The 27283-nt window shown below is 34.0% G+C and overlaps 2 protein-coding genes across 3 annotated transcripts in view; one reads left to right on the top strand and one right to left on the bottom strand.

Annotated features, from left to right (window-relative positions):
* The window catches only part of LOC142345467 (uncharacterized), a 55067-nt gene extending 32104 nt beyond the window's left edge, over window positions 1–22963 (top strand). For both annotated transcript variants that reach the window (XM_075397524.1, XM_075397525.1), the window contains exon 4: window positions 22542–22963. In XM_075397524.1, coding sequence (XP_075253639.1) covers window positions 22542–22721 — 180 coding nt within the window. In that variant the 3' untranslated portion in view covers window positions 22722–22963. The remainder of the gene's footprint in view (window positions 1–22541) is intronic.
* The window catches only part of LOC142345860 (electron transfer flavoprotein-ubiquinone oxidoreductase, mitochondrial-like), a 326221-nt gene that overhangs the window by 82598 nt on the left and 216340 nt on the right, over window positions 1–27283 (bottom strand). The gene's annotated exons all lie outside the window — the stretch shown is intronic.

Genomic DNA, 27283 nt, shown 5'->3' with positions numbered 1-27283 from the left:
AGTTAGTTTTTCATACGGAAATATCGACTTTTTCGCTTATTCTATTTTCAAAAATATAGAAATTTCATCGGGTCAAGGAGTTGTTCAAATCTAACCAAACTTGGTATGGAGTATCCCCAGTATATGTAGAGTGAGTGACAAAAAGAATTTTTGCTATAGCTTGCCTTGGAAAAAAGTTAGTTTTTCATACGGAATTTTCCAGTTATTTCCGAATAATTTCAAATAAGTATATTTAAAAACAGGTCTATTTCATCGGATCAAGGAGTCAATAAAATCTAACCAAACTTGGCATAGGGTATCCTTTGTGTACCTAGAGTCTAAAACAAAAAGAATTTTTGCCATAGCTTGCCTAGGAAAAAAGTTAGTTTTTCATACGGAAATTTGCGAATTTCGCAAATAACGAATTTTAAAAATAGGTCTTTTTCGTCGGGTCAAGGAGTTGTCCAAATCGAACCAAACTCGGTATGGAGTATCCCCTGTGTACCTAGAGTCTAAAACAAAAAGAATTTTTGCTATGGATTGCCTGGGAAAAAAGTTAGTTTTTCATACGGAAATTTCCAGTTATTTCCGAATAATTTCAAATAAGTATATTTACAAACAGGTCTATTTCATCGGGTCAAGGAATCAATCAAATCTAACCAAACTTGGCATAGGGTATCCTTTGTGTACCTAGAGTCTAAAACAAAAAGAATTTTTGCCATAGCTTGCCTAGGAAAAAAGTTAGTTTTTCATACGGAAATTTGCGAATTTCGCAAATAACGAATTTTAAAAATAGGTCTTTTTCGTCGGGTCAAGGAGTTGTCCAAATCGAACCAAACTCGGTATGGAGTATCCCCTGTGTACCTAGAGTCTAAAACAAAAAGAATTTTTGCTATAGCTTGCCTAGGAAAAAAGTTAGTTTTTCATACGGAAATTTGCGAATTTCGCAAATAACGAATTTTAAAAATAGGTCTTTTTCGTCGGGTCAAGGAGTTGTCCAAATCGAACCAAACTCGGTATGGAATATTCCCTGTGTACCTAGAGTCTAAAACAAAAAGAATTTTTGCTATAGCCCTCCTGGGAAAAAAGTGAGTTTTTCATACGGAAATTTCCAGTTATTTCCGAATAATTTCAAATAAGTATATTTAAAAATAGGTCTATTTCATCGGGTCAAGGAGTCAATCAAATCTAACCAAACTTGGCATAGAGTATCCCCTGTGTACCTAGAGTCTAAAACCAAAAAGAATTTTTGCTATAGCTTGCCTGGGAAAAAAGTTATTTTTTCATACGGAAATTTGCGAATTTCGCAAATAACGAATTTTAAAAAAATAGGTCTTTTTCGTCGGATCAAGGAGTTGTCCAAATCAAACCAAACTCGGTATGGACTATCCCCTGTGTACCTAGAGTCTAAAGCAAAATGAATTTTTGCTCTAGCTTGCCTAGGAAAAAAGTTAGTTTTTCATACGGAAATTTGCGAATTTCGCAAATAACGAATTTTAAAAAAGGTCTTTTTCGTCGGGTCAAGGAGTTGTCCAAATCAAACAAACTCCGTATGGAGTATCCCCTGTGTACCTAGAGTCTAAAACAAAAAGAATTTTTGCTATAGCTTGCCTAGGAAAAAAGTTAGTTTTTCATACGGAGAGTTTCGAACTTCGCGAATAGAGAATTTTAAAAATAGGTCTTTTTCATCGGGTCAAGGAGTTAATCAAATCTAACCAAACTTGGCATATAGTATCCCATGTGTAACTAGAGTCTAAAACTAAAAGAATTTTTGCTATATCTTGCCTAGCAAAAAAGTTAGTTTTTCATACGGAAATTTGCGAATTTCGCAAATAACGGATTTAAAAAAAAGGTCTTTTTCGTCGGGTCAAGGAGTTGTCCAAATCAAACCAAACTCGGTATGGAGTATCCCCTGTGTACCTAGAGTCTAAAACAAAAAGAATTTTTGCTATAGCTTGCCTGGGAAAAAAGTTAGTTTTTCATACGGAAATATCGACTTTTTCGCTTATTCTATTTTCAAAAATATAGAAATTTCATCGGGTCAAGGAGTTATTCAAAGTGAACGAAATTGATATCCCAGACTACCAGTACTATTTAGGCTGTAATGCAAAAAGAATGGTCCGCCTAACTCTCCTAGAAAAAAATTCGTATTTCATACGGGAATATCGACTTTTTCGCTTATTCTATTTTCAAAAATATAGAAATTTCATTGTGTCAAGGAGTTAATCAAATCTAACCAAACTTGGCATAGAGTATCCCCTGTGTACCTAGAATCTAAAACAGAAAGGATTTTTGCTATAGCTTGCCTGGGAAAAAAAGTAAGTTTTTCATACGGAAATTTCCAGTTATTTCCGAATAATTTCAAATAAGTATATTTAAAAATAGGTCTATTTCCATGGGTCAAGGAGTTAATCAAATCAAACCAAACTATGCATAGAGTATCCCATGTGTAACTAGAGTCTAAAACAAAAAGAATTTTTGCTATAGCTTGCCTAGGAAAAAAGTTAGTTTTTCATACGGAAATTTGCGAATTTCGCAAGTAACGAATTTTAAAAATTGGTCTTTTTCGTCGGGTCAAGGAGTTGTCCAAATCGAACCAAACTCGGTATGGAGTATCCCCTGTGTATCTAGAGTCTAAAACAAAAAGAATTTTTGCTATAGCTTGCCTAGGAAAAAAGTTAATTTTTCATACGGAAATTTGCGAATTTCGCAAATAACGAATTTTAAAAATAGGTCTTTTTCGTCGGATCAAGGAGTTGTCCAAATCAAACCAAACTCGGTATGGAGTATCCCCTGTGTACCTAAAGTCTAAAACAAAAAGATTTTTTGCTATAGCTTGCCTAGGAAAAAAGTTAGTTTTTCATACGGAAATTTGCGAATTTCGCAAATAACGAATTTTAAAACAGGTCTTTTTCGTCGGGTCAAGGAGTTGTCCAAATCAAACCAAACTCGGTATGGAGTATCCCATGTGTACCTAGAGTCTAAAACAAAAAGAATTTTTGCTATAGCTTGCCTAGGAAAAAAGTTAGCTTTTCATACGGAGAGTTTCGAACTTCGCGAATAGAAAATTTTAAAAATAGGTCTTTTTCATCGGGTCAAGGATTTAATCAAATCCAACCAAACTTGGCATAGAGTATCCCATGTGTAACTAGAGTCTAAAACAAAAAGAATTTTTGCTATAGCTTGCCTAGGAAAAAAGTTAGTTTTTCATACGGAAATTTGCGAATTTCGCAAATAACGAATTTTAAAAAAAGGTCTTTTTCGTCGGGTCAAGGAGTTGTCCAAATCAAACCAAATTCGGTATGGAGTATCCCCTGTGTACCTAGAGTCTAAAACAAAAATAATTTTTGCTATAGCTTGCATAGGAAAAAAGTTAGTTTTTCATACGGAAATTTCCGAATTTTGCAAATAACGAATTTTAAAAATAGGTCTTTTTCGTCGGGTCAAGGAGTTGTCCAAATCAAACCAAACTCGGTATGGAGTATCCCCTGTGTACCTAGAATCTAAGACAAAAAGAATTTTTGCTATAGCTTGCCTGGGGAAAAAGTTAGTTCTTCATACGGAAATTTCCAATTATTTCCGAATAAATTCAAATAAGTATATTTAAAAATAGGTCTATTTCCATGGGTCAAGGAGTTAATCAAATCAAACCAAACTATGCATAGAGTATCCCATGTGTAACTAGAGTCTAAAACAAATAGAATTTTTGCTATAGCTTGCCTAGGAAAAAAGTTAGTTTTTCATACGGAAATTTGCGAATTTCGCAAGTAAAGAATTTTAAAAATAGGTCTTTTTCGTCGGGTCAAGGAGTGGTCCAAATCGTACCAAACTCGGTTTGGAGTATCCCCTGTGTACCTAGAGTCTAAAACAAAAAGAATTTTTGCTATAGCTTGCCTAGGAAAAAAGTTAGTTTTTCATACGGAAATTTGCGAATTTCGCAAATAACGAATTTTAAAAATAGGTATTTTTCGTCGGGTCAAGGAGTTGTCCAAATCGAACCAAACTCGGCATGGAATATCTTCTGTGCACCTAGATACTAAAACAAAAAGAATTTTTGCTAGAGCATGCCTAGGAGAAAAGTTAGTTTTTCATACGGAAATGTCGACTTATTTGCGTATTCTATTTTCAAAAATATAGAAATTTTATCGGGTCAAGGAGTTGTTCAAAAAGAACCAAATTGATATCCCAGACTACCAGTACTATTTAGGTTGTAATACAAAGGAATGGTCCGCCTAACTTTCCTAGAAAAAAAGTTCGTATTTCAATCGGAATTATCGACTTATTCGCTTATTCTATTTTCAAAAATATCGAAATTTTATCGGATCAAGGAGTTGTTCAAAGTGAACCAAAATGATATCCCAGACTACCAGTACTATTTAGGTTGTAATCCAAAAGGAATGGTCTGCCCAACTTTCCTAGAAAAAAAGGTCGTATTTCAATCGGAATTATCGACTTTTTCGCTTATTCTATTTTCAAAAATATCGAAATTTTATCGGATCAAGGAGTTGTTCAAAGTGAACCAAAATGATATCCCAGACTACCAGTACTATTTAGGTTGTAATCCAAAAAGAATGGTCCGCCCAATTTTCCTAGAAAAAAGGTCGTATTTCAATCGGAATTATCGACTTATTCGCTTATTCTATTTTCAAAAATATAGAAATTTCATCGGGTCAAGGAGTTATTCAAATCACACCAAACTCGGTACGGAGTATCTCCTGTGTAGATAGAATGTAGGCCAAAAGGAATTTTTGCTATAGCTTGCCTAGGAAAAAAAGTTAGTGTTTCATACGGAAATATCGATTAATTCGCTTATTATTCGCTTATTCTATTTTCAAAAATATAGAAATTTCATCGGGTCGAGGAGTTGTTCAAATCAATTCAAACTCGGCATGGAGTATCCCCTGTGCATCTAAAATCTAAAACAAAAAGAATCTTTGCTATAGCTTGCCTAGGAAAAAAGTTAGTTTTTCATACGGAAATTTGCGAATTTCGCAAATAACGAATTTTAAAAATAGGTCTTTTTCGTCGGGTCAAGGAGTTGTCCAAATCAAACCAAACTCGGCATGGAATATCTCCTGTGCACCTAGATTCGAAAACAAAAAGAGTTTTTGCTAGAGCATGCCTAGGAGAAAAGTTAGTTTTTCATACGGAAATGTCGACTTATTCGCGTATTCTATTTTCAAAAATATAGAAATTTTATCGGGTCAAGGAGTTGTTCAAAGTGAACCAAATTGATATCCCAGACTACCAGTACTATTTAGGTTGTAATACAAAAGGAATGGTCCGCCTAACTTTCCTAGAAAAAAAGTTCGTATTTCAATCGGAATTATCGACTTATTCGCTTATTCTATTTTCAAAAATATCGAAATTTTATCGGATCAAGGAGTTGTTCAAAGTGAACCAAAACGATATCCCAGACTACCAGTACTACTTAGGTTGTAATCTAAAAGTAATGGTCCGCCCAACTTTCCTAGAAAAAAAGGTCGTATTTCAATCGGAATTATCGACTTATTCGCTTATTCTATTTTCAAAAATATAGAAATTTCATCGGGTCAAGGAGTTATTCAAATCAAACCAAACTCGGTACGGAGTATCTCCTGTGTAGATAGAATGTAGGCCAAAAGGAATTTTTGCTATAGCTTGCCTAGGAAAAAAGTTAGTGTTTCATACGGAAATATCGATTAATTCGCTTATTATTCGCTTATTCTATTTTCAAAAATATAGAAATTTCATCGGGTCGAGGAGTTGTTCAAATCAATTCAAACTCGGCATGGAGTATCCCCTGTGCATCTAGAATCTAAAACAAAAAGAATTTTTGCTAGAGCTTGCCTGGGGAAAAAGTTAGTTCTTCATACGGAAATTTCCAATTATTTCCGAATAAATTCAAATAAGTATATTTAAAAATAGGTCTATTTCCATGGGTCAAGGAGTTAATCAAATCAAACCAAACTATGCATAGAGTATCCCATGTGTAACTAAAGTCTAAAACAAATAGAATTTTTGCTATAGCTTGCCTAGGAAAAAAGTTAGTTTTTCATACGGAAATTTGCGAATTTCGCAAGTAAAGAATTTTAAAAATAGGTCTTTTTCGTCGGGTCAAGGAGTGGTCCAAATCGTACCAAACTCGGTATGGAGTATCCCCTGTGTACCTAGAGTCTAAAACAAAAAGAATTTTTGCTATAGCTTGCCTAGGAAAAAAGTTAGTTTTTCATACGGAAATTTGCGAATTTCGCAAATAACGAATTTTAAAAATAGGTCTTTTTCGTCGGGTCAAGGAGTTGTCCAAATCGAACCAAACCCGGCATGGAATATCTCCTGTGCACCTAGATTCTAAAACAAAAAGAATTTTTGCTAGAGCATGCCTAGGAGAAAAGTTAGTTTTTCATACGGAAATGTCGACTTATTTGCGTATTCTATTTTCAAAAATATAGAAATTTTATCGGGTCAAGGAGTTGTTCAAAAAGAACCAAATTGATATCCCAGACTACCAGTACTATTTAGGTTGTAATACAAAGGAATGGTCCGCCTAACTTTCCTAGAAAAAAAGTTCGTATTTCAATCGGAATTATCGACTTATTCGCTTATTCTATTTTCAAAAATATCGAAATTTTATCGGATCAAGGAGTTGTTCAAAGTGAACCAAAATGATATCCCAGACTACCAGTACTATTTAGGTTGTAATCCAAAAGGAATGGTCTGCCCAACTTTCCTAGAAAAAAAGGTCGTATTTCAATCGGAATTATCGACTTTTTCGCTTATTCTATTTTCAAAAATATCGAAATTTTATCGGATCAAGGAGTTGTTCAAAGTGAACCAAAATGATATCCCAGACTACCAGTACTATTTAGGTTGTAATCCAAAAAGAATGGTCCGCCCAATTTTCCTAGAAAAAAAGGTCGTATTTCAATCGGAATTATCGACTTATTCGCTTATTCTATTTTCAAAAATATAGAAATTTCATCGGGTCAAGGAGTTATTCAAATCACACCAAACTCGGTACGGAGTATCTCCTGTGTAGATAGAATGTAGGCCAAAAGGAATTTTTGCTATAGCTTGCCTAGGAAAAAAGTTAGTGTTTCATACGGAAATATCGATTAATTCGCTTATTATTCGCTTATTCTATTTTCAAAAATATAGAAATTTCATCGGGTCGAGGAGTTGTTCAAATCAATTCAAACTCGGCATGGAGTATCCCCTGTGCATCTAAAATCTAAAACAAAAAGAATCTTTGCTATAGCTTGCCTAGGAAAAAAGTTAGTTTTTCATACGGAAATTTGCGAATTTCGCAAATAACGAATTTTAAAAATAGGTCTTTTTCGTCGGGTCAAGGAGTTGTCCAAATCAAACCAAACTCGGCATGGAATATCTCCTGTGCACCTAGATTCTAAAACAAAAAGAATTTTTGCTAGAGCATGCCTAGGAGAAAAGTTAGTTTTTCATACGGAATTGTCGACTTATTCGCGTATTCTATTTTCAAAAATATAGAAATTTTATCGGGTCAAGGAGTTGTTCAAAGTGAACCAAATTATTATCCCAGACTACCAGTACTATTTAGGTTGTAATACAAAAGGAATGGTCCGCCTAACTTTCCTAGAAAAAAGTTCGTATTTCAATCGGAATTATCGACTTATTCGCTTATTCTATTTTCAAAAATATAGAAATTTCATCGGGTCAAGGAGTTATTCAAATCAAACCAAACTCGGTACGGAGTATCTCCTGTGTAGATAGAATGTAGGCCAAAAGGAATTTTTGCTATAGCTTGCCTAGGAAAAAAGTTAGTGTTTCATACGGAAATATCGATTAATTCGCTTATTATTCGCTTATTCTATTTTCAAAAATATAGAAATTTCATCGGGTCGAGGAGTTGTTCAAATCAATTCAAACTCGGCATGGAGTATCCCCTGTGCATTTAGAATCTAAAACAAAAAGAATTTTTGCTAGAGCTTGCCTAGGAAGAAAGTTAGTTTTTCATACGGAAAGTTGCGAATTTCGCAATTAGCGAATTTTCAAAATAGGTCTATTTCATCGGGACAAGGAGTTGTCCAAATCAAACCAAAATTGATATGGAGTATCCCCTGTGTGCGTACAGTTAAAGACAAAAAGAATTTTTGCTATAGCTTGTGTAGGAAAAAACTTAGTATTTCATACGGAATTGTGCGATTTTTTCGAATAACTTGAGATTTTTGAATTTTAAAAATAGGTCTTTTTCAACGGGTCAAGGAGTTGTTCAAATCAAACCAAACTCGGTATGAGGTATCACCTGTGTACTTAGTTTAGTGTTATGGAGAGAAATAGTAATTGCCCTAGTTTGCCTAGGAAACAAGCTTAGTCAATTCCTAAATGTTTCAGATTCTTTGTTTTGTGATTTTTCTGAATTCAATGGACGTGAACTCTGCGGAAAGGAGTCGTCTTCTGATCAGACTCGCCGAGGCTCACAAAGAGAAGGAAATTTGGCGATCGAACAGCATCTCAAGTGTTGGGCAGTGTAGTCCAAAATTAAAAAAACAAAAAAATCGAAGAATTTTCGCCATCGATATGCTCTCCGATTTATGAATCTCTTAGCCAGAACAATGGAAGAAGCACGGTGTCATGTTATGAAGTTGTTCTCTGGAGTAGTAGGTGTCACGTTCTTGGCTGCAAGATCAAACCAACATCATTTTAATGGTTGGGTTTTCTTCAATGTGAAAGTGAACTTGATAAAAGCGCGAGAAAAAATTTTGAGAAAAAAATCAAGAAAAATGTGTTTCATGAAGTTTGTGAAGATCGAAATCAACGACTTCGATCGCCTCTTTGCTGGGAAGATGGCCAATTGCCGACATCGCAAAAAGGCAGCTGTGAGGACTAAGCTGCCATCCTTGAAGGCAGAAAAAAAGGAATTGAATTACAAACATTGGACCTTGAACGAGTCTGGGTCTAAAATTGTTTAATTGCTATAATTTTTAGTTGTTTGATGAATTTGATTGAGATTCGTCATGATGTAGCCTTGTTTTCATATTTTGTCTGATCATGCATTTGTAGTTTCTGAAACTTGATTTTTGTTTCACTTTTTTCCTAGAAAAAAAGTTCGTATGTCAATCGGAAATATCGACTTATTCGCTTTTTCTGTTTTTTGCAAAAATTTAGAAGTTTTATAGGATCAAGGAGTTGTTCAAAGTGAACCAAATTGACATCCCAGACTACCTGTACTAGTTAGGTTGTAATCCAAAAGGAATGGTCCGCACAACTTTCCTAGAAAAAAGTTCGTTTTTCAATCGGAATTATCGACTTTTTCGCTTATTCTATTTTCAAAAATATAGAAATTTTATCGGGTCAAGGAGTTGTTCAAAGTGAATCAAATTGATATCCCAGACTACCAGTAATATTTCGGTTGTAATCCAAAAGGAATGGTCCGCCTATCTTTCGTAGAAAAAAGTTCGTTTTTCAATCGGAAATATCGACTTTTTCGCTTATTCTATTTTCAAAAATATAGAAATATCATCGGGTCAAGGAATTAATCAAATCTAATCAAACTTGGCATGGAGTATCCCCTGTATACCTAGAATCTAAAACAAAATGAGTTTTTGCTATAGCTTGCATAGAAAAAAAGTTAGTTTTTCATACGGAAATTTCCAATTATTTCCGAATAATTTCAAATAAGTATATTTAAAAATAGGTCTTTTTGGTCGGGTCAAGAAGTTGTTCAAATCAATTCAAACTCGGCATGGAGTATCTCCTGTGCACCTAGAGTCTGAAACAAAAAGAATTTTTGCTAGAGCTTGCCTAGGAGAAAAGTTAGTTTTTCATACGGAAATATCGATTTTTTCGCTTATTCTATTTTCAAAAATATAGAAATTTCATTGGGTCAAGGAGTTAATCAAATCTAACCAAACTTGGCATAGAGTATCCCCTGTGTACCTAGAACCTAATACAGAAAGAATTTTTGCTATAGCTTGCCTGGGAAAAAAGTTAGTTTTTCATACGGAAATTTCCAATTATTTCCGAATAATTTCAAATAAGTATATTTAAAAATAGGTCTATTTCCACGGGTCAAGGAGTTAATCAAATCAAACCAAACTCGGCAAAGAGTATCCCATGTGTAACTAGAGTCTAAAACTAAAAGAATTTTTGCTATAGCTTGCCTAGGAAAAAAGTTAGTTTTTCATACGGAAATTTGCGAACTTCGCGAATAGAGAATTTTAAAAATAGGTCTATTTCATCGGGTCAAGGAGTTGTTCAAATCGAACCAAACTCGGTATGGAGTATCCCACGCGTAGATAGAGTCTAAAACAAAAAATATTTTTGCTATAGCTTGCCTAGGAAAAAAGTTAGTTTTTCATACGGAAATTTGCGAACTTCGCGAATAGAGAATTTTAAAAATAGGTCTATTTCATCGGGTCAAGGAGTTGTTCAAATCAAACCAAACTCGGTATGGAGTATCCCATGTGTAACTAAAGTCTAAAACTAAAAGAATTTTTGCTATAGCTTGCCTAGGAAAAAAGTTAGTTTTTCATACGGAAATTTGCGAACTTCGCGAATAGAGAATTTTAAAAATAGGTCTATTTCATCGGGTCAAGAAGTTGTTCAAATCGGACCAAACTCGGTATGGAGTATCCCATGCGTAGATAGAGTCTAAAACAAAAAGTATTTTTGCTATAGCTTGCCTGGGAAAAAAGTTAGTTTTTCATAAGGAAATTTGCGAATTTCGCGAATAGAGAATTTTAAAAATAGGTCTATTTCATCGGGTCAAGGAGTTGTTCAAATCAAACCAAACTTGGCATAGAGTATCCCCTGTGTACCTAGAGTCTAAAACAAAAAAATTTTTGCTATTGTTTGCCTGGGAAAAAAGTTAGTTTTTCATACGGAAATATCGACTTTTTCGCTTATTCTATTTTCAAAAATATAGAAAATTCATCGGGTCAAGGAGTTATTCAAAGTGAACCAAATTGATATCCCAGACTACCAGTACTATTTAAGTTGTAATGCAAAAGGAATGGATCGCTTAACTTTCCTAGAAAAAAATTCGTATTTCAATCGGAAATTTCGACTTATTCGCTTATTCTATTTTCAAAAATCTAGAAATTTCATCGGGTGAAGGAGTTGTTCAAATCTAACCAAACTTGGCATGGAGTATCCCCTGTGTACCTAGAATCTAAAACAAAATGATTTTTTGCTACGGCTTGCCTAGGAAAAAGTTAGTTTTTCATACGGAAATTTGCGAACTTCGCGAATAGAGAATTTTAAAAATAGGTCTATTTCATCGAGTCAAGGAGTTGTTCAAATCGAACCAAACTCGGTATGGAGTATCCCATGCGTAGATAAAGTGTAGGCCAAAAGGAATTTTTGCTATTGCTTGCCTAGGAAAAAAGTTAGTTTTTCATACGGAGAGTTTCGAACTTCGCGAATAGAGAATTTTAAAAATAGGTCTTTTTCATCGGGTCAAGGAGTTAATCAAATCTAACCAAACTTGGCATAGAGTATCCCCTGTTTACTTAGAATCTAAAACAAAAAAATTTTTGCTATAGCTTGCCTGGGAAAAAAGTTAGTTTTTCATACGGAAATCTGCGAAATTAGCAAAAAACGAATTTCAAAAATAGGTCTTTTCCGTCGGGTCAAGGAGTTGTCCAAATCAATTCAAACTCGGCATGGAGTATCTCCTGTGCACCTAGAATCTAAAACAAAAAAGAATTTTTGCTATAGCTTGCCTAGAAAAAAAGTTAGTTATTCATACGGAAATTTCCAATTATTTCCGAATATTTTCAAATGAGTATATTTAAAAATAGGTCTTTTTGGTCGGGTCAAGAAGTTGTTCAAATCAATTCAAACTCGGCATGGAGTATCTCCTGTGAACCTAGAATCTAAAACAAAAAGAATTTTTGCTAGAGCTTGCCTAGGAGAAAAGTTAGTTTTTCATACGGAAATATCGACTTTTTCGCTTATTCTATTTTCAAAAATATAGAAATTTCATTGGGTCAAGGAGTTAATCAAATCTAACCAAACTTGGCATAGAGTATCCCCTGTGTACCTAGAATCTAAAACAGAAAGAATTTTTGCTATAGCTTGCCTGGGAAAAAAGTTAGTTTTTCATACGGAAATTTCCAGTTATTTCCGAATAATTTCAAATAAGTATATTTAAAAATAGGTCTTTTTCCACGGGTCAAGGAGTTAATCAAATCAAACCAAACTCGGCAAAGAGTATCCCCTGTGTATCTAGAGTCTAAAACCAAAAAGAATTTTTGCTATAGCTTGCCTGGGAAAAAAGTTAATTTTTCATACGGAAATTTGCGAATTTCGCAAATAACGAATTTTAAAAAAATAGGTCTTTTCGTCGGGTCAAGGAGTTGTCCAAATCTAACCAAACTTGGCATAGAGTATCCCCTGTGTACCTAGAGTCTAAAACAAAAAGAATTTTTGCTATAGTTTGCCTAGGAAAAAAGTTAGTTTTTCATACGGAAATTTGCGAATTTCGCAAATAACGAATTTTAAAAATAGGTCTTTTTCGTCGGGTCAAGGAGTTGTTCAAATCGAACCAAACTCGGTATGGAGTATCCCATGCGTAGATAGAGTGTAGGCCAAAAGGAATTTTTGCTATTGCTTGCCTAGGAAAAAAGTTAGTTTTTCATACGGAGAGTTTCGAACTTCGCGAATAGAAAATTTTAAAAATAGGTCTTTTTCATCGGGTCAAGGAGTTAATCAAATCTAACCAAACTTGGCATAGAGTATCCCCTGTATACCTAAAATCCAAAACGAAAAGAATTTTTGCTATAGCTTGCCTGGGAAAAAAGTTAGTTTTTCATACGGAAATCTCCAGTTATTTCCGAATAATTTCAAATAAGTATATTTAAAAATAGGTCTTTTTCATCGGGTCAAGGAATTGTTCAGAGTTAACTAAATTGATATCCCAGACTACCAGTACTATTTAGGTTGTAATGCAAAAGGAATGGTTCGCTTAACTTTCCTAGAAAAAAAGTTCGTACTTCAATCGGAAATTTCGACTTATTCGCTTATTCTATTTTCAAAAATTTAGAAATTTCATCGGGTGAAGGAGTTGTTCAAATCTAACCAAACTTGGCATGGAGTATCCCTTGTGTACCTAGAATCTAAAACAAAATGATTTTTTGTTATGGCTTGCCTAGGAAAAAAGTTATTTTTTCATACGGAAATTTGCAAACTTCGCGAATAGAGAATTTTAAAAATAGGTCTATTTCATCGGGTCAAGGAGTTGTTCAAATCAAACCAAACTCGGTATGGAGTATCCCCTGTGTACCTAAAATCCAAAACAAAAAGAATTTTTGCTATAGCTTGCCTGGGAAAAAAGCTAGTTTTTCATACGGAAATTTCTAGTTATTTCCGAATAATTTCAAATAAGTATATTTAAAAATAGGTCTTTTTCATCGGGTCAAGGAGTTGTTCAGAGTTAACTAAATTGATATCCCAGACTACCAGTACTATTTAGGTTGTAGTGCAAAAGGAATGGTTCGCTTAACGTTCCTAGAAAAAAAGTTCGTATTTCAATCGGAAATTTCGACTTATTCGCTTATTCTATTTTCAAAAATTTAGAAATTTCATCGGGTCAAGGAGTCGTTCAAATCTAACCAAACTTGGCATGGAGTATCCCCTGTGTACCTAGAATCTAAAACAAAATAATTTTTGCTCTAGCTTGCCTGGGAAAAAAATTAGTTTTTCATACGGAAATTTCCAGTTATTTCCGAATAATTTCAAATAAGTATATTTAAAAATAGGTCTATTTCATCGGGTCAAGGAGTTGTCCAAATCCAACCAAACCCGGTATGGAGTATCCCCTGTGTACCTAGAATCTAAAGCAAAATGAGTTTTTGCTATAGCTTGCCTAGGAAAAAAGTTAGTTTTTCATACGGAAATTTGCGAACTTCGCGAATAGAGAATTTTAAAAATAGGTCTATTTCATCGGGTCAAGGAGTTGTTCAAATAAAACCAAACTTGGCATAGAGTATCCCCTGTGTACCTAAAATCCAAAACAAAAAGAATTTTTGCTATAGCTTGCCTGGGAAAAAAGCCAGTTTTTCATACGGAAATTTCCAGTTATTTCCGAATAATTTCAAATAAGTATATTTAAAAATAGGTCTTTTTCATCGGGTCAAGGAGTTGTTCAGAGTTAACTAAATTGATATCCCAGACTACCAGTACTATTTAGGTTGTAATGCAAAAGGAATGGTTCGCTTAACGTTCCTAGAAAAAAAGTTCGTATTTCAATCGGAAATTTCGACTTATTCGCTTATTCTATTTTCAAAAATTTAGAAATTTCATCGGGTCAAGGAGTCGTTCAAATCTAACCAAACTTGGCATGGAGTATCCCCTGTGTACCTAGAATCTAAAACAAAATAATTTTTGCTCTAGCTTGCCTGGGAAAAAAATTAGTTTTTCATACGGAAATTTCCAGTTATTTCCGAATAATTTCAAATAAGTATATTTAAAAATAGGTCTATTTCATCGGGTCAAGGAGTTGTCCAAATCCAACCAAACCCGGTATGGAGTATCCCCTGTGTACCTAGAATCTAAAACAAAATGAGTTTTTGCTATAGCTTGCCTAGGAAAAAAGTTAGTTTTTTATACGGAAATTTGCGAACTTCGCGAATAGAGAATTTTAAAAATAGGTCTATTTCATCGGGTGAAGGAGTTGTTCAAATAAAACCAAACTTGGCATAGAGTATCCCCTGTGTACCTAAAATCCAAAACAAAAAGAATTTTTGCTATAGCTTGCCTGGGAAAAAAGCCAGTTTTTCATACGGAAATTTCCAGTTATTTCCGAATAATTTCAAATAAGTATATTTAAAAATAGGTCTTTTTCATCGGGTCAAGGAGTTGTTCAGAGTTAACTAAATTGATATCCCAGACTACCAGTACTATTTAGGTTGTAATGCAAAAGGAATGGTTCGCTTAACGTTCCTAGAATAAAGTTCGTATTTCAATCGGAAATTTCGACTTATTCGCTTATTCTTTTTTCAAAAATTTAGAAATTTCATCGGGTCAAGGAGTCGTTCAAATCTAACCAAACTTGGCATGGAGTATCCCCTGTGTACCTAGAATCTAAAACAAAATAATTTTTGCTCTAGCTTGCCTGGGAAAAAAATTAGTTTTTCATACGGAAATTTCCAGTTATTTCCGAATAATTTCAAATAAGTGTATTTAAAAATAGGTCTATTTCATCGGGTCAAGGAGTTGTCCAAATCCAACCAAACCCGGTATAGAGTATCCCCTGTGTACCTAGAATCTAAAACAAAATGAGTTTTTGCTATAGCTTGCCTAGGAAAAAAGTTAGTTTTTCATACGGAAATTTGCGAACTTCGCGAATAGAGAATTTTAAAAATAGGTCTATTTCATCGGGTCAAGGAGTTGTTCAAATCAAACCAAACTCGGTATGGAGTATCCCATGTGTAGATAGAGTGTAGGCCAAAAGGATTTTTTGCTATTGCTTGCCTAGGAAAAAAGTTAGTTTTGCATACGGAAAGTTGCGAACTTCGCGAATAGAGAATTTTAAAAATAGGTCTTTTTCATCGGGTCAAGAAGTTGTTCAGAGTTAACTAAATTGATATCCCAGACTACCAGTACTATTTAGGTTGTAATGCAAAAGGAATGGTTCGCTTAACTTTCCTAGAAAAAAAGTTCGTATTTCAATCGGTGCTTCGACTTATTCGCTTATTCTATTTTCAAAAATTTAGAAATTTCATCGGGTCAAGGGGTTGTTCAAATCTAACCAAACTTGGCATGGAGTATCCCCTGTGTACCTAGAATCTAAAACAAAATGATTTTTTGCTATAGCTTGCCTAGGAAAAAGTTAGTTTTTCATACGGAAATTTGCGAACTTCGCGAATAGAGAATTTTAAAAATAGGTCTATTTCATCGGGTCAAGGAGTTGTTCAAATCAAACCAAACTCGGTATGGAGTATCCCATGTGTAGATAGAGTGTAGGCCAAAAGGATTTTTTGCTATTGCTTGCCTAGGAAAAAAGTTAGTTTTTCATACGGAAATTTGCGAATTTCGCAAGTAACGAATTTTAAAAATAGGTCTTTTTCATCGGGTCAAGGAATTGTTCAGAGTTAACTAAATTGATATCCCAGACTACCAGTACTATTTAGGTTGTAATGCAAAAGGAATGGTTCGCTTAACTTTCCTAGAAAAAAAGTTCGTATTTCAATCGGTGTTTCGACTTATTCGCTTATTCTATTTTCAAAAATTTAGAAATTTCATCGGGTCAAGGAGTTGTTCAAATCTAACCAAACTTGGCATGGAGTATCCCCTGTGTACCTAGAATCTAAAGCAAAATGATTTTTTGCTATGGCTTGCCTAGGAAAAAAGTTAGTTTTTCATACGGAAATTTGCGAACTTCGCGAATAGAGAATTTTAAAAATAGGTCTATTTCATCGGGTCAAGGTGTTGTTCAAATCGAACCAAACTCGGTATGGAGTATCCCATGTGTAGATAGAGTGTAGGCAAAAAGGATTTTTTGCTATTGCTTGCCTAGGAAAAAAGTTAGTTTTTCATACGGAAAGTTGCGAACTCCGCGAATAGAGAATTTTAAAAATAGGTCTTTTTCATCGGGTCAAGGAGTTGTTCAGAGTTAACTAAATTGATATCCCAGACTACCAGTACTATTTAGGTTGTAATGCAAAAGGAATGGTTCGCTTAACTTTCCTAGAAAAAAGTTCGTATTTCAATCGGTGTTTCGACTTATTCACTTATTCTATTTTCAAAAATTTAGAAATTTCATCGGGTCAAGGAGTTGTTCAAAACTAACCAAACTTGGCATGGAGTATCCCCTGTGTACCTAGAATCTAAAACAAAATGATTTTTTGCTATAGCTTGCCTAGGAAAAAAGTTAGTTTTTCATACGGAAATTTGCGAATAGAGAATTTTAAAAATAGGTCTATTTCATCGGGTCAAGGATTTGTTCAAATCGAACCAAACTCGGTATGGAGTATTCCCTGTGTACCTAAAATCTAAAACAAAATGAGTTTTTGCTATAGCTTGCCTAGGAAAAAGTTAGTTTTTCATACGGAAATTTGCGAACTTCGCGAATAGAGAATTTTAAAAATAGGTCTATTTCATCGGGTCAAGGAGTTGTTCAAATCAAACCAAACTCGGTATGGAGTATCCCATGTGTAGATAGAGTGTAGGCCAAAAGGATTTTTTGCTATTGCTTGCCTAGGAAAAAAGTTAGTTTTTCATACGGAAATTTGCGAATTTCGCAATTAGCGAACTTTAAAAATACGTCTTTTTCATCGGATCAAGGAGTTGTTCAAAGTGAACCAAATTTATATCCCAGACTACCAGTACTATTTAGGTTGTAATGCAAAAAGAATGGTCCGCCTAACTTTCCTAGAAAAAGGTTCGTATTTCAATCGAAATTATCGACTTTTTCGCTTATTCTATTTTCAAAAATAGAAATTTTATCGGGTCAAGGAGTTTTTCAAAGTGAAACAATTTGATATCCCAGACTACCAGTACTATTTAGGCTGTAATGCAAAAAGAGTGGTCCGCCTAACTTTCCTAGAAAAAAGTTCGTATTTCAATCGGAAATATCGACTTTTTCGCTTATTCTGTTTTCAAAAATATAGAAATTTTATCGGGTCGAGGAGTTGTTCAAATCAAACCAAACTTGGCATGGAGTATCCCCAGTATATGTAGAGTGAGTGACAAAAAGAATTTGTGCTATAGCTTGCCTAGGAAAAAAGTTAGTATTTCATACGGAAATGTCGAATAAATCGCTTATTATTCGCTTATTCTATTTTCAAAAATAAAGAAATTTCACCGGGTCAAGGAGTTGTTCCAATCTAACCAAACTTGGCATGGAGTATCCCCAGTATATGTAGAGTGAGTGACAAAAAGAATTTTTGCTATAGCTTGCCTAGGAAAACAGTCAGTTTTTCATACGGAAATTTGCGAATTTCGCAAATAACGAATTTTAAAAATAGGTCTTTTTCGTCGGGTCAAGGAGTTGTCCAAATCCAACCAAACCCGGTATGGAGTATTCCCTGTATACTTAAAGTCTAAAACAAAAAGAATTTTTGCTATAGCTTGCCTGGGAAAAAAGTTAGTTTTTCATACGGAAATATCGACTTATTCGCTTATTGTTCGCTTATTCGATTTTCAAAAATATAGAAATTTCATCGGGTCAAGGAGTTGTTCAAATCAAACCAAACTCGGTATGGAGTATCCCCCGTATACCTAGTGTCTAAAACAAAAAGAATTTTTGCTATTGCTTGCCTGGGAAAAAAAGTTAGTTTTTCATACGGAAATATCGACTTTTTCGCTTATTCTGTTTTCAAAAATATAGAAATTTCAACGGGTCAAGGAGTTGTTCAAAGTGAACCAAATTGATATCCCAGACTACCAGTACTATTTAGGCTGTAATGCAAAAACAGAATGCTCCGCCTAACATTCCTAGAAAAAAATTCTTATTTCAATCGTAATTATCGACTTATTCGCTATGTATTATTTTTGCTATGTTATAATTTGTTTTGTTTGTTTGGTTTTCCTGGGGAGAGTCTTATTGCGCGGATTTTTGCCGTTTGCTCGGACTCAAATCTCCTATAGTTGTTTGTAACTCCGCCGTAGCCGGTCCCCAGCCCGGTTTAGAGAAGGAGGAGGGGAACACACCCAAAACATACTGGAAAATCTCAAATTTGTTCGTTAGATCAACTGATGTTTTTTTCCGACAGTAGTAAACATATTTTAGCTCTCTGCTGCTAGCTGGCTGTTTTCTGAGTTGACAATAAAATCAGTTGAAGCTGATTCAGGTAACTATACGATGTGGAAAAAATCGAAAAAACGTAAAGCTTTTCTTAGTGTAGATCTTACACATTTAGCGTTGAATTTAGCGTAGATCTTACATATTTAGCGTTGAATTTAGCGTAGAGCTTACATATTTCGAGTTGAATTTAGCGTAGACATTAGTCTACGCTAAATTCAACGCTAAATGTGTAAGATCTACGCTAAATTCAACGCTAAATATATAAGATCTACGCTAAATTCAACGCTAAATATGTAAGATCTACGCTAAATTCAGCGCTAAATATGTAAGATCTACGCTAAATTCAACGCTAAATATGTAAGATCTACGCTAAATTCAACGCTAAATGTGTAAGATCTACGCTAAATTCAACGCTAAATATAAAAGATCTACGCTAAATTCAACGCTAAATATGTAAGATCTACGCTAAATTCAACGCTAAATGTGTAAGATCTACGCTAAATTCAACGCTAAATATGTAAGATCTACGCTAAGTTCAACGCTAAATATGTACGATCTACGCTAAATTCAACGCTAAATGTGTAAGATCTACGCTCAACTCAACGCTAAATGTGTAAGATCTACGCTAAATTCAACGCTAAATATGTAAGATCTACGCTAAATTCAACGCTAAATGTGTAATATCTACGCTAAATCCAACGCTAAATATGTAAGATCTACGCTAAACTCAACGCTAAATGTGTAAGATCTACGCTAAATTCAACGCTAAATGTGTAATATCTACGCTAAATTCAACGCTAAATATGTAAGATCTACGCTAAATTCAACGCTAAATGTGTAAGATCTACGCTAAATTCAACGCTAAATGTGTAAGATCTACGCTAAATTCAACGCTAAATATGTAAGATCAGCGGCAACTAGCGTTGACAATTCGGAAAAATCACCGCAATTTTCTTACATATTTTTGCGTTGAATGCGTTGAATTTTTGTCTTTAAATTCAACGCATTCAACGCAAAATTATGTAAGAAAAATGCGGTGAATTTTCCGACTTGTCAACGCTAGTTGCCGCTGATCTTACATAATTTTGGCCAAATTCCTCGGCCGGGGGGGACGGAACAATTTCTGCAAGGTGATTTTTGATGCAAGTTTACTTGAGAGTTTTGACCGGTTACCAAAATTAGTACAAGTAATAAATGGTTTACTGGTGTCTTTACAGAATTGTCCCCCCTTTTTTTCGCTGGGCTTTTTTATTGACAGACACTATTTACAAAAAATGAAGCCGAACAGCCATATATTATGGTGTCAGGGTAAAGCTCGTGGTTTCTATGGCTCTGACCAATTGCTTTCGTAAAGTTTTGTGGATTTCTTACATTTTGCTTTCATTTTTTATTCTTTACCAACGACTTAGTCAGCCCACTCAATGCTCCAAATGGCTCAAATGGCTTCAAAGGAGGTCTAAAGGAACCAAACAGAGCTTTCAATTGTTATCTGATGTCTGTTATGACTTTGATATTAATTGTTTTGAGAAAATTTCGGCAAATTTTTGAACTTTGCTATTATTTTCTCTTAATTCTCTCAGCTTTGGGCTTAGTCTCAGTAGAAAACAAGCAAATAACAATTTTCTGTAATCTAATAAAATGATGTTTGTAGCAATTTCATATTGAACTGATGGAGTCTTGGCTTTGACACTAGAGGTTTTCAATTTTTTTTCATTTTTAAGCATAATTCCAGCTTTTAGGAGTTCATTTTGTTTCGCTGGCAAGTTATCACACTATTGGCAGTTCCACTTGAAGATAAGCTTTGTTGGAAACATGAACAGGATTGAAAAAAAGCGCGTCTCAATATTTTTTTTGTTTTGTTGAATAGGTTGCGCTTTTGGGCTGAGACAGTGTTCTCTCGCAAACTTAAGTGATTTTTTTTTATTTTTGAATATCTTTGTCCTTTTTTGGTTGTTGTTCAACATATACTGATAATGATAGATCTCAATTGCTTCCGAAGTACCTAAAACAACCTATTTAAGCCTTTCAGCATATGATTATTTCTTTTAATGACATTCAAATTGACTTTTTTGAAAAAAAGTTAATTTAAAAGTCAGTTTGAAGAATTCAACTGTTTCATTTCTGCTTTGATTTGTGTCATCACGTAACTCAACCGAACTATAAATAAGTCTCAATTAGTTTTGAGATTCAAACACTATATTCTCGGCTGGTTATATGTTTTGATTGATTGCTTGGACCATTAAGTTTTTTTTTAAATTCGAGATATCTGTGATGTTCAATTTTTGGATTTCTTTTTGTTGTCATTTTTATGTAGTCTTTTTTTAAGGAAACCCACTTTTGATATTCATGTGAAAACCAAGTGATGATTTACAGCTTTTGCACATAACATCTTATAAATATAGTGTCTTGAACACTGTGGTGTCGAAAAATTGGTTGTGAAGTTTCAGCTTCTGCCTGTGTTTTGTAGTCTCGTAACTTAGTCTCATTAATGACAGGTCCAATTGACTTTCTGAGTTATGGCGTCTTAGTCGGTCTTTTTTGTTGAAATCTTAAGTCTGTTATTACTTTTGAAAAAAAATTGTTTTCAATAACATATTTGGATTTTGAGCTTCGCTATTTTTTAAAATGTGTTTTGATCAAATTGTAGCTTACTCTCTGAAAAGACCAGCCACAACCCGTTTTTAGTGAGCTATAATTTAGTTAATATCTGTTTTAGTTCCAGCCAATTGTTTTCGGCTTTTTTATTACTGTTACTACAAAAAATCTTAACGCGTTTGAGATTTTTATATTTTTGTACATTTTAAAGGACTTTTATTTTCTTTTTCAATTTATAACGTTCATTGTAGATCCCATTGGTTTTGAAATTTTGCACAATTGATCATTTTTATTGCATTTAGTGACAAGTTTATTGTTTTAGCGTGTTCACTGCCATTTTCCCGCAAAGTTCTATTTTGCCGGTATTTGTCCTTCTCTTTATAGTCGTATGACGTACACTGGTTAGTGACAGGTCTCAATTGCTTACTATAGAGATTTTTCAAATGAAGTTATTAGTGATTTCAGTTAATATCTAATGATAATAATCAAATTTGAAATCAATTATTTTCAAAGGAACGTAATTCTTCATTTCGCACCGTTTTGCTCTTTTTGTCGACCTGATACCTAGTCGCATTGAGAACAGGTCCGATAACTTCCTTATTGAAGTAAAGTTAATTTTTCATTTTTAAGGTTTCATCTGATGCAAGGTTGATTTTTTTAAATTATTTTTTCAAAATATAGAAATCGACTTCTGGTCGTAATTATTGTTTGTTATTTGATTTTTATTATTGTCTTTTCCAGTAGTCCTATTAACAACAAGTTTTGCCGGCCCTCCAGCGTGGCTTTAATGTATTCCATTAGTGGATTATTGAACGATATGTATGTTTTTGAAAATTTTCTATCTGTTCATCATTTGGTAGCCAATTAAGTCAAGAATGTGGATGAGCGGGTTGGAACATTACGTGCGTACGCACATTACCGAGCCTCCTTGTTTTACTTATAAATCGAATATCCTTCCTCACTGTAAATAACGAATTAACCAAAAAACGACCCAGTGAAACAAAGTTTAACTAATTCGTCCAATTGATCAACACGACTGCTGATTTTTGACCAAATCTGGGATTCCTTAGCAATTTTTTTAACCTAAATTTCCATAGTAAAATTAGTTGGGTTATTCTGAGAATTTAGTATAATTAGCCAAATTTCGTAAAATTCATTCAAACATATTGCAAATAAATAACTGTCGTTTCTAACGATAAAATTTGGCAAGATATTATTGAGAAATTAGGAGTTTCTTTTCACTGGATTGAATTTGTTTCAGCTGAGGAAGAAATTGGTGTTTGCCAAAATGGAGGAAGATTTCACCCCCACTGGATGGCTAGGTTTCATCCAGGCAGAACACCAGTACTACAGTTTCTATAATGAGAGTGATTTCCAAGAAAACTTTGACAACATGTTGGCAAACATCGAAAAAGACGACAACAGTTCTATGTTCCTTTAGCTTTCATTAGACAGAACAAAAAGTAGCCAACATGCTGACGGCACAGATCTAAGCACAGAAAATTTACCGCTCAAATCGTCATTATAGAATATAATTTAATTCGGGACCATTTCCATTTGTGCACCCACCAAGCCCAGGTGGGGGGGGGGGGGGGCACAAACGGAAAAGATACCACAATTCTTTTATTCTCTCGACTCAATGTAATGAAAAGTTAATTGAAATACTGATTCCTATGAAACTAAGACATCATGGAGTAATTATTGAAACATATTGACACCCACTTTGAGGTTCCCGGCCCAACTGACCTCTCATCAGACAATCTCCAAGCGGGAATTTTAAAAAAATAGAAATTTGGGCAGTAGCTACAGCGCACTTTGTTCGGGGACAATCCTCAGGACAATTCACGTCTGATCAGACGCCATTTTGGTTTCATTTGGATGCACTAGTCTGGGAATATGTAATATCATAAACGCTTTGAAATCTGATAGAGATTACTTTGAACACAAAATAGTTCTAGCAGTAGTCTGGAAAAGGTCAGGGCAATCTTTGTGTAAAACTTTGTACAACAGATAGTGTTAGCTCTCGGCCTGGGCGGAGCATTAGTTTTGACAATAGTCAGATTTGATTCCGATCCAAATACAATTCCGTCAGTGACGGTGTAATCAGAGATTGTTGCCAGTGCAGTGCGAGACCGCAACAAATTTCAAGCGCCCTAAAATCTGATCGAACGCTGTTTCAGTCTTAAACAGTCTGATGAGAAGTCTGGACCTCGGATCATAGATCAATTCATTCTGGAATACTCAGATCAGACTTCATTTCCGTCTGGAATGGCCCAATCACAGGTTATTTAATACTTGGGACTCATCTTGGATGGTTTAAAAAAATAAAATTCCGATGTAAACAATATTTGATCTTCAATGCAGAATTGAGGTTGCATTTTGGTCAATTTTTGCTTGGCTCAGCTTTAAAGAGAAATACACTAAAAAAAATCGAAGCATCTTCACAAAAAGAGGCCAATTTTTTTTTTTTTCAACTACGAACAGAACATTTCATTATTTCTCTACAGAAAAAAAAGATTCCATATCTTAGGATTCACAATCATAGCAAAACTATTCGATAGAAGCTCATTCTTATCATAAAATATGCTAATATATGCTAGTATGATTATAATGATAATAAAATTTGAGAGCTTGGTAAGAAGCAAATGAGTATCTACTGCAAAAAGGAGGAAAAGGCACGCTGGTTTTGTTAAAATAACAATTCAACCAATCTCATTCTTTGTTCTGATAACAGCAAATACTGGATCAAAATTTTACCCAAAATTAAATTAAGTCCTGGTAACTACAGCGAAATTCGTGAAACGAACATTTTCTCTGCAGTTTAGGACAAAAGCTTCAAAATCAGCATAAATTTTCTAACTGCTTATATTTTAAAGACAAGAGGGAGTATAACAGTTCTTAAAAGCATTCCAGAAAAAAGACAATGTTCGCTCTCGAAAGAAGAAAAAAGCAGTATGGCTATAGAATAGTATTAATGGTTACTTTTCATAAGTCGTAGAAAATGGCAAAAAGCCGCAAAAATAGCAACCCTCTTGGAATTACGGTGTGCTTTTACACCGTAAATCATAAACATCATCTTTTATCTTTATTTTGTCTTCAATGTGCGGTCAAAGACCTCATGTCTTTCTACCAATCATACAAAAGGCATATAATCAAATAAGTAACCAACTTTGATCATGGAAAACTATTCAAGTTGGTGTGCCACTCACAAGGCTCAGTTCTCAAGGGTCTCTATTTTTCAATTTGAATGTCAACGAGATCACTCTGTTTCCTATTGCTTTTGATTTATTGCTACTTGGTGACAGAGTTCTTCAGAGAAATGCAATGAACAAATTCAAATATTGTCAGAAAAGCGTAAATGACGGGGTCAATTGGATGAAAAACAAAACGATGACTGAAAACTGTAAAGAAAATCAACTGCATTTTTTTAGTAAAAATTACAGGAATCATCAACATACATTACAAACAATAACAATCAGTCGTATAACTCTTGAATCAAAATTGTAACTTAATTACCTTAGAGTTAACTTTGATTTTTAAAAAAAAATTGTCTTTACCGAGGTTGTCAAATACTTACTTGAAAACAATTTAAACGAAATACTGATTTTTTACAATATATATTTTCTTTAAAAATTGAATGATCAGATGATAATTGATTATGCTTTTATTTTATTTTGAGCAGCGTGCAAAAAAGCGCTTAATATCCTGGACTTGAGAAAAATTTTACAACTTTGCCATAAATTTGAGGGGGGAGAGCCCATTGAAGGAAATCAATTCAGCATTAACTTGTGATGAAATTCTGAAGCTGTCAGAAAAGAAAACAATTTGTCGATCCATACAACCATCCAATCATGCAACTACTAAATCTGTAGGTCTTTTGGTGTAAACGTAGGAAACTCCTCCAAATCGTGCTATTGTACAATTGTGAAATTTTAATTAGTAAAGAAGCAATAGATTGAAACAAACTGGAAGGACTTCTTTCCGTGGATGTTCAATGTTACATTCATTGCTACTTTATTCATTACGTTTTACCTACACTAATTTCTTAAAAATTTTTAGATCTAGTTATTAGAATTTTTTAACAAATCTGGGAGAAATTTTAGGTTTAGAAACTGCTTCCAAGATTTTGCGTCCAAGAAACTGCTTCAAGGCATCAAGTGACTTGAATTCTATGAAGCCTATTGATAACCTGTCAAATCTGAGCGCAGAGCGAAGTTCTTGTGTTGAGTGAATAACATGTCTTTCGGTTCTGAAAACTTTTTTTTTCAATTCTAGAGGCTTTGCGTTCTAATAGAGACTTTGTTTTTCAAAAGCTTTCTGATTTTTTTTTAAAAAGAACTTTAAATTAACTGTAGAACAATCTGTAGTGCCCTCATAAAAAAATCAGAGTCAAAAGCGTATTCAATTTTTATCACGAAAAAAATATTTGGTTTAGTGGGCTACATGGTTCTGTTCTCTAGGGCCTCTACTCTTCAATTTATATGTCAATGAGATCACTCAGTTTTCAATAGGAATAGATTTGACGCTATTTTCTGATGACTCAGCTCTTCTGTAAAATGCAATCAACAAAACATTACATCATCAGTAAAGCGTAAATGACGTTGTTGATCGGTTTTCTAACAAATCCATGACAAAAAACTGTAAAAAAGAAACTGGAATGAAATTTTAGTAGAAGTATTAGGATTGATCAATATACATTTCAGCCAATTACAATAACGCGGATCAATGTCTTATGTACAATACCTGAGAGTTTCAATTCATTAGATGATTAATGTTTTTAAAACAAGTTTTTTTGTTTATTTAAAATATTCAACATAAAAAAACCGTTTTAAAATTTTTTTTAAAAAATACTGGCTTCTTTAAAATAATGATCTTTTTTAAAAAGTGGTTGGTCAGATTATCGTTATATATGCTCTTCTTTTATTTCGAGCAGCTTGCAAAAAAGCGCTGGGCCCGATAGATTAGAGAAAAAACTTGAAATTTTTAGCCATGTTTTGAAAGGGAGAGAGCCCATAGAAGGAGATCAATTTAACAAAAACTGTTGATGAACTTGAAAAGCTGTCGGATTAGAAAATAATTTGTATATTCACCAAACTATCCAATAATGCAAGTATTGTATCTCTTAAACTTTTAAAAGGGTAGAAAGTTTGTCAGAATCATGATCATGTGCAATTGTAACATTTTAAACAATACAGAAGCTGTAAATAAAAACAAACTGGAAGGACTATTTTCCATGTATTCTCAATATTACAATAAAGGCAATGCTGATTTATTTTAATATTCTGCTACAATTTTTCATTATGTTTCCCTGCACTGATTTATTTAAATTTTTAGATCTAAATTTTTAACCATTTTTTGACAAATCTTCGAGAAACGTTAAGTTTTTCAGACATAAGGCTGAAGCTTTCGGGCATCACATCGCTAGGCTTCTTTGAAGCCTATTGATAATTTCTCATTTCTGACTGACGTGTTTGTCCTGAGTGAATAACATGTCCTTTGGTTCTGAAAAACAGATCAACTCAATTCTGAAGGCTTTTTGTTCTATTACGGTCCGTAACATTATTGTAAACGGTCCGTAACCGTTTAGCCCCCCAATCCTTCCCCTTGTTATTTAGTTCAAATTTGTTGAGTTCATATTCATAATCGCTGTAAAAGTCATATCTTTAACTTTGATTTTTCATGACTTTCAATGCCAAACCTTTTTATTCATTATCATACATGAGCTTCATCGTGCCACACTTAACTTTGATAGTAAATGCGGGTATAAACCACACCTTTGTAAGCTATTATTTAACAAGCATACAAGCTTATAGAAGAACATACAGCAAAATAAACTCTTGAAAACCAGTCGTTGTCTCTGAAAGCGGATCAGACTAAAGAAAAGATAACAATTATGAAGCGTTCTGATTTATAATAAGTGAATCTTCAATGAACTGTAGAACAAAAAAATTGCCTCCCTATCTTTCAGGAAAAAAAGCGTTTTTAAAAAGGGGTGAATTAATA

This window comes from Convolutriloba macropyga, chromosome 9 (assembly GCF_964194025.1).
Source record: "Convolutriloba macropyga chromosome 9, txConMacr16.3, whole genome shotgun sequence".
In the NCBI taxonomy this organism is placed as follows: Eukaryota; Metazoa; Xenacoelomorpha; order Acoela; family Convolutidae; genus Convolutriloba; species Convolutriloba macropyga.
Note: the sequence above shows the minus strand (reverse complement) of the source record. Positions and strands in the feature narration are given on the sequence as shown.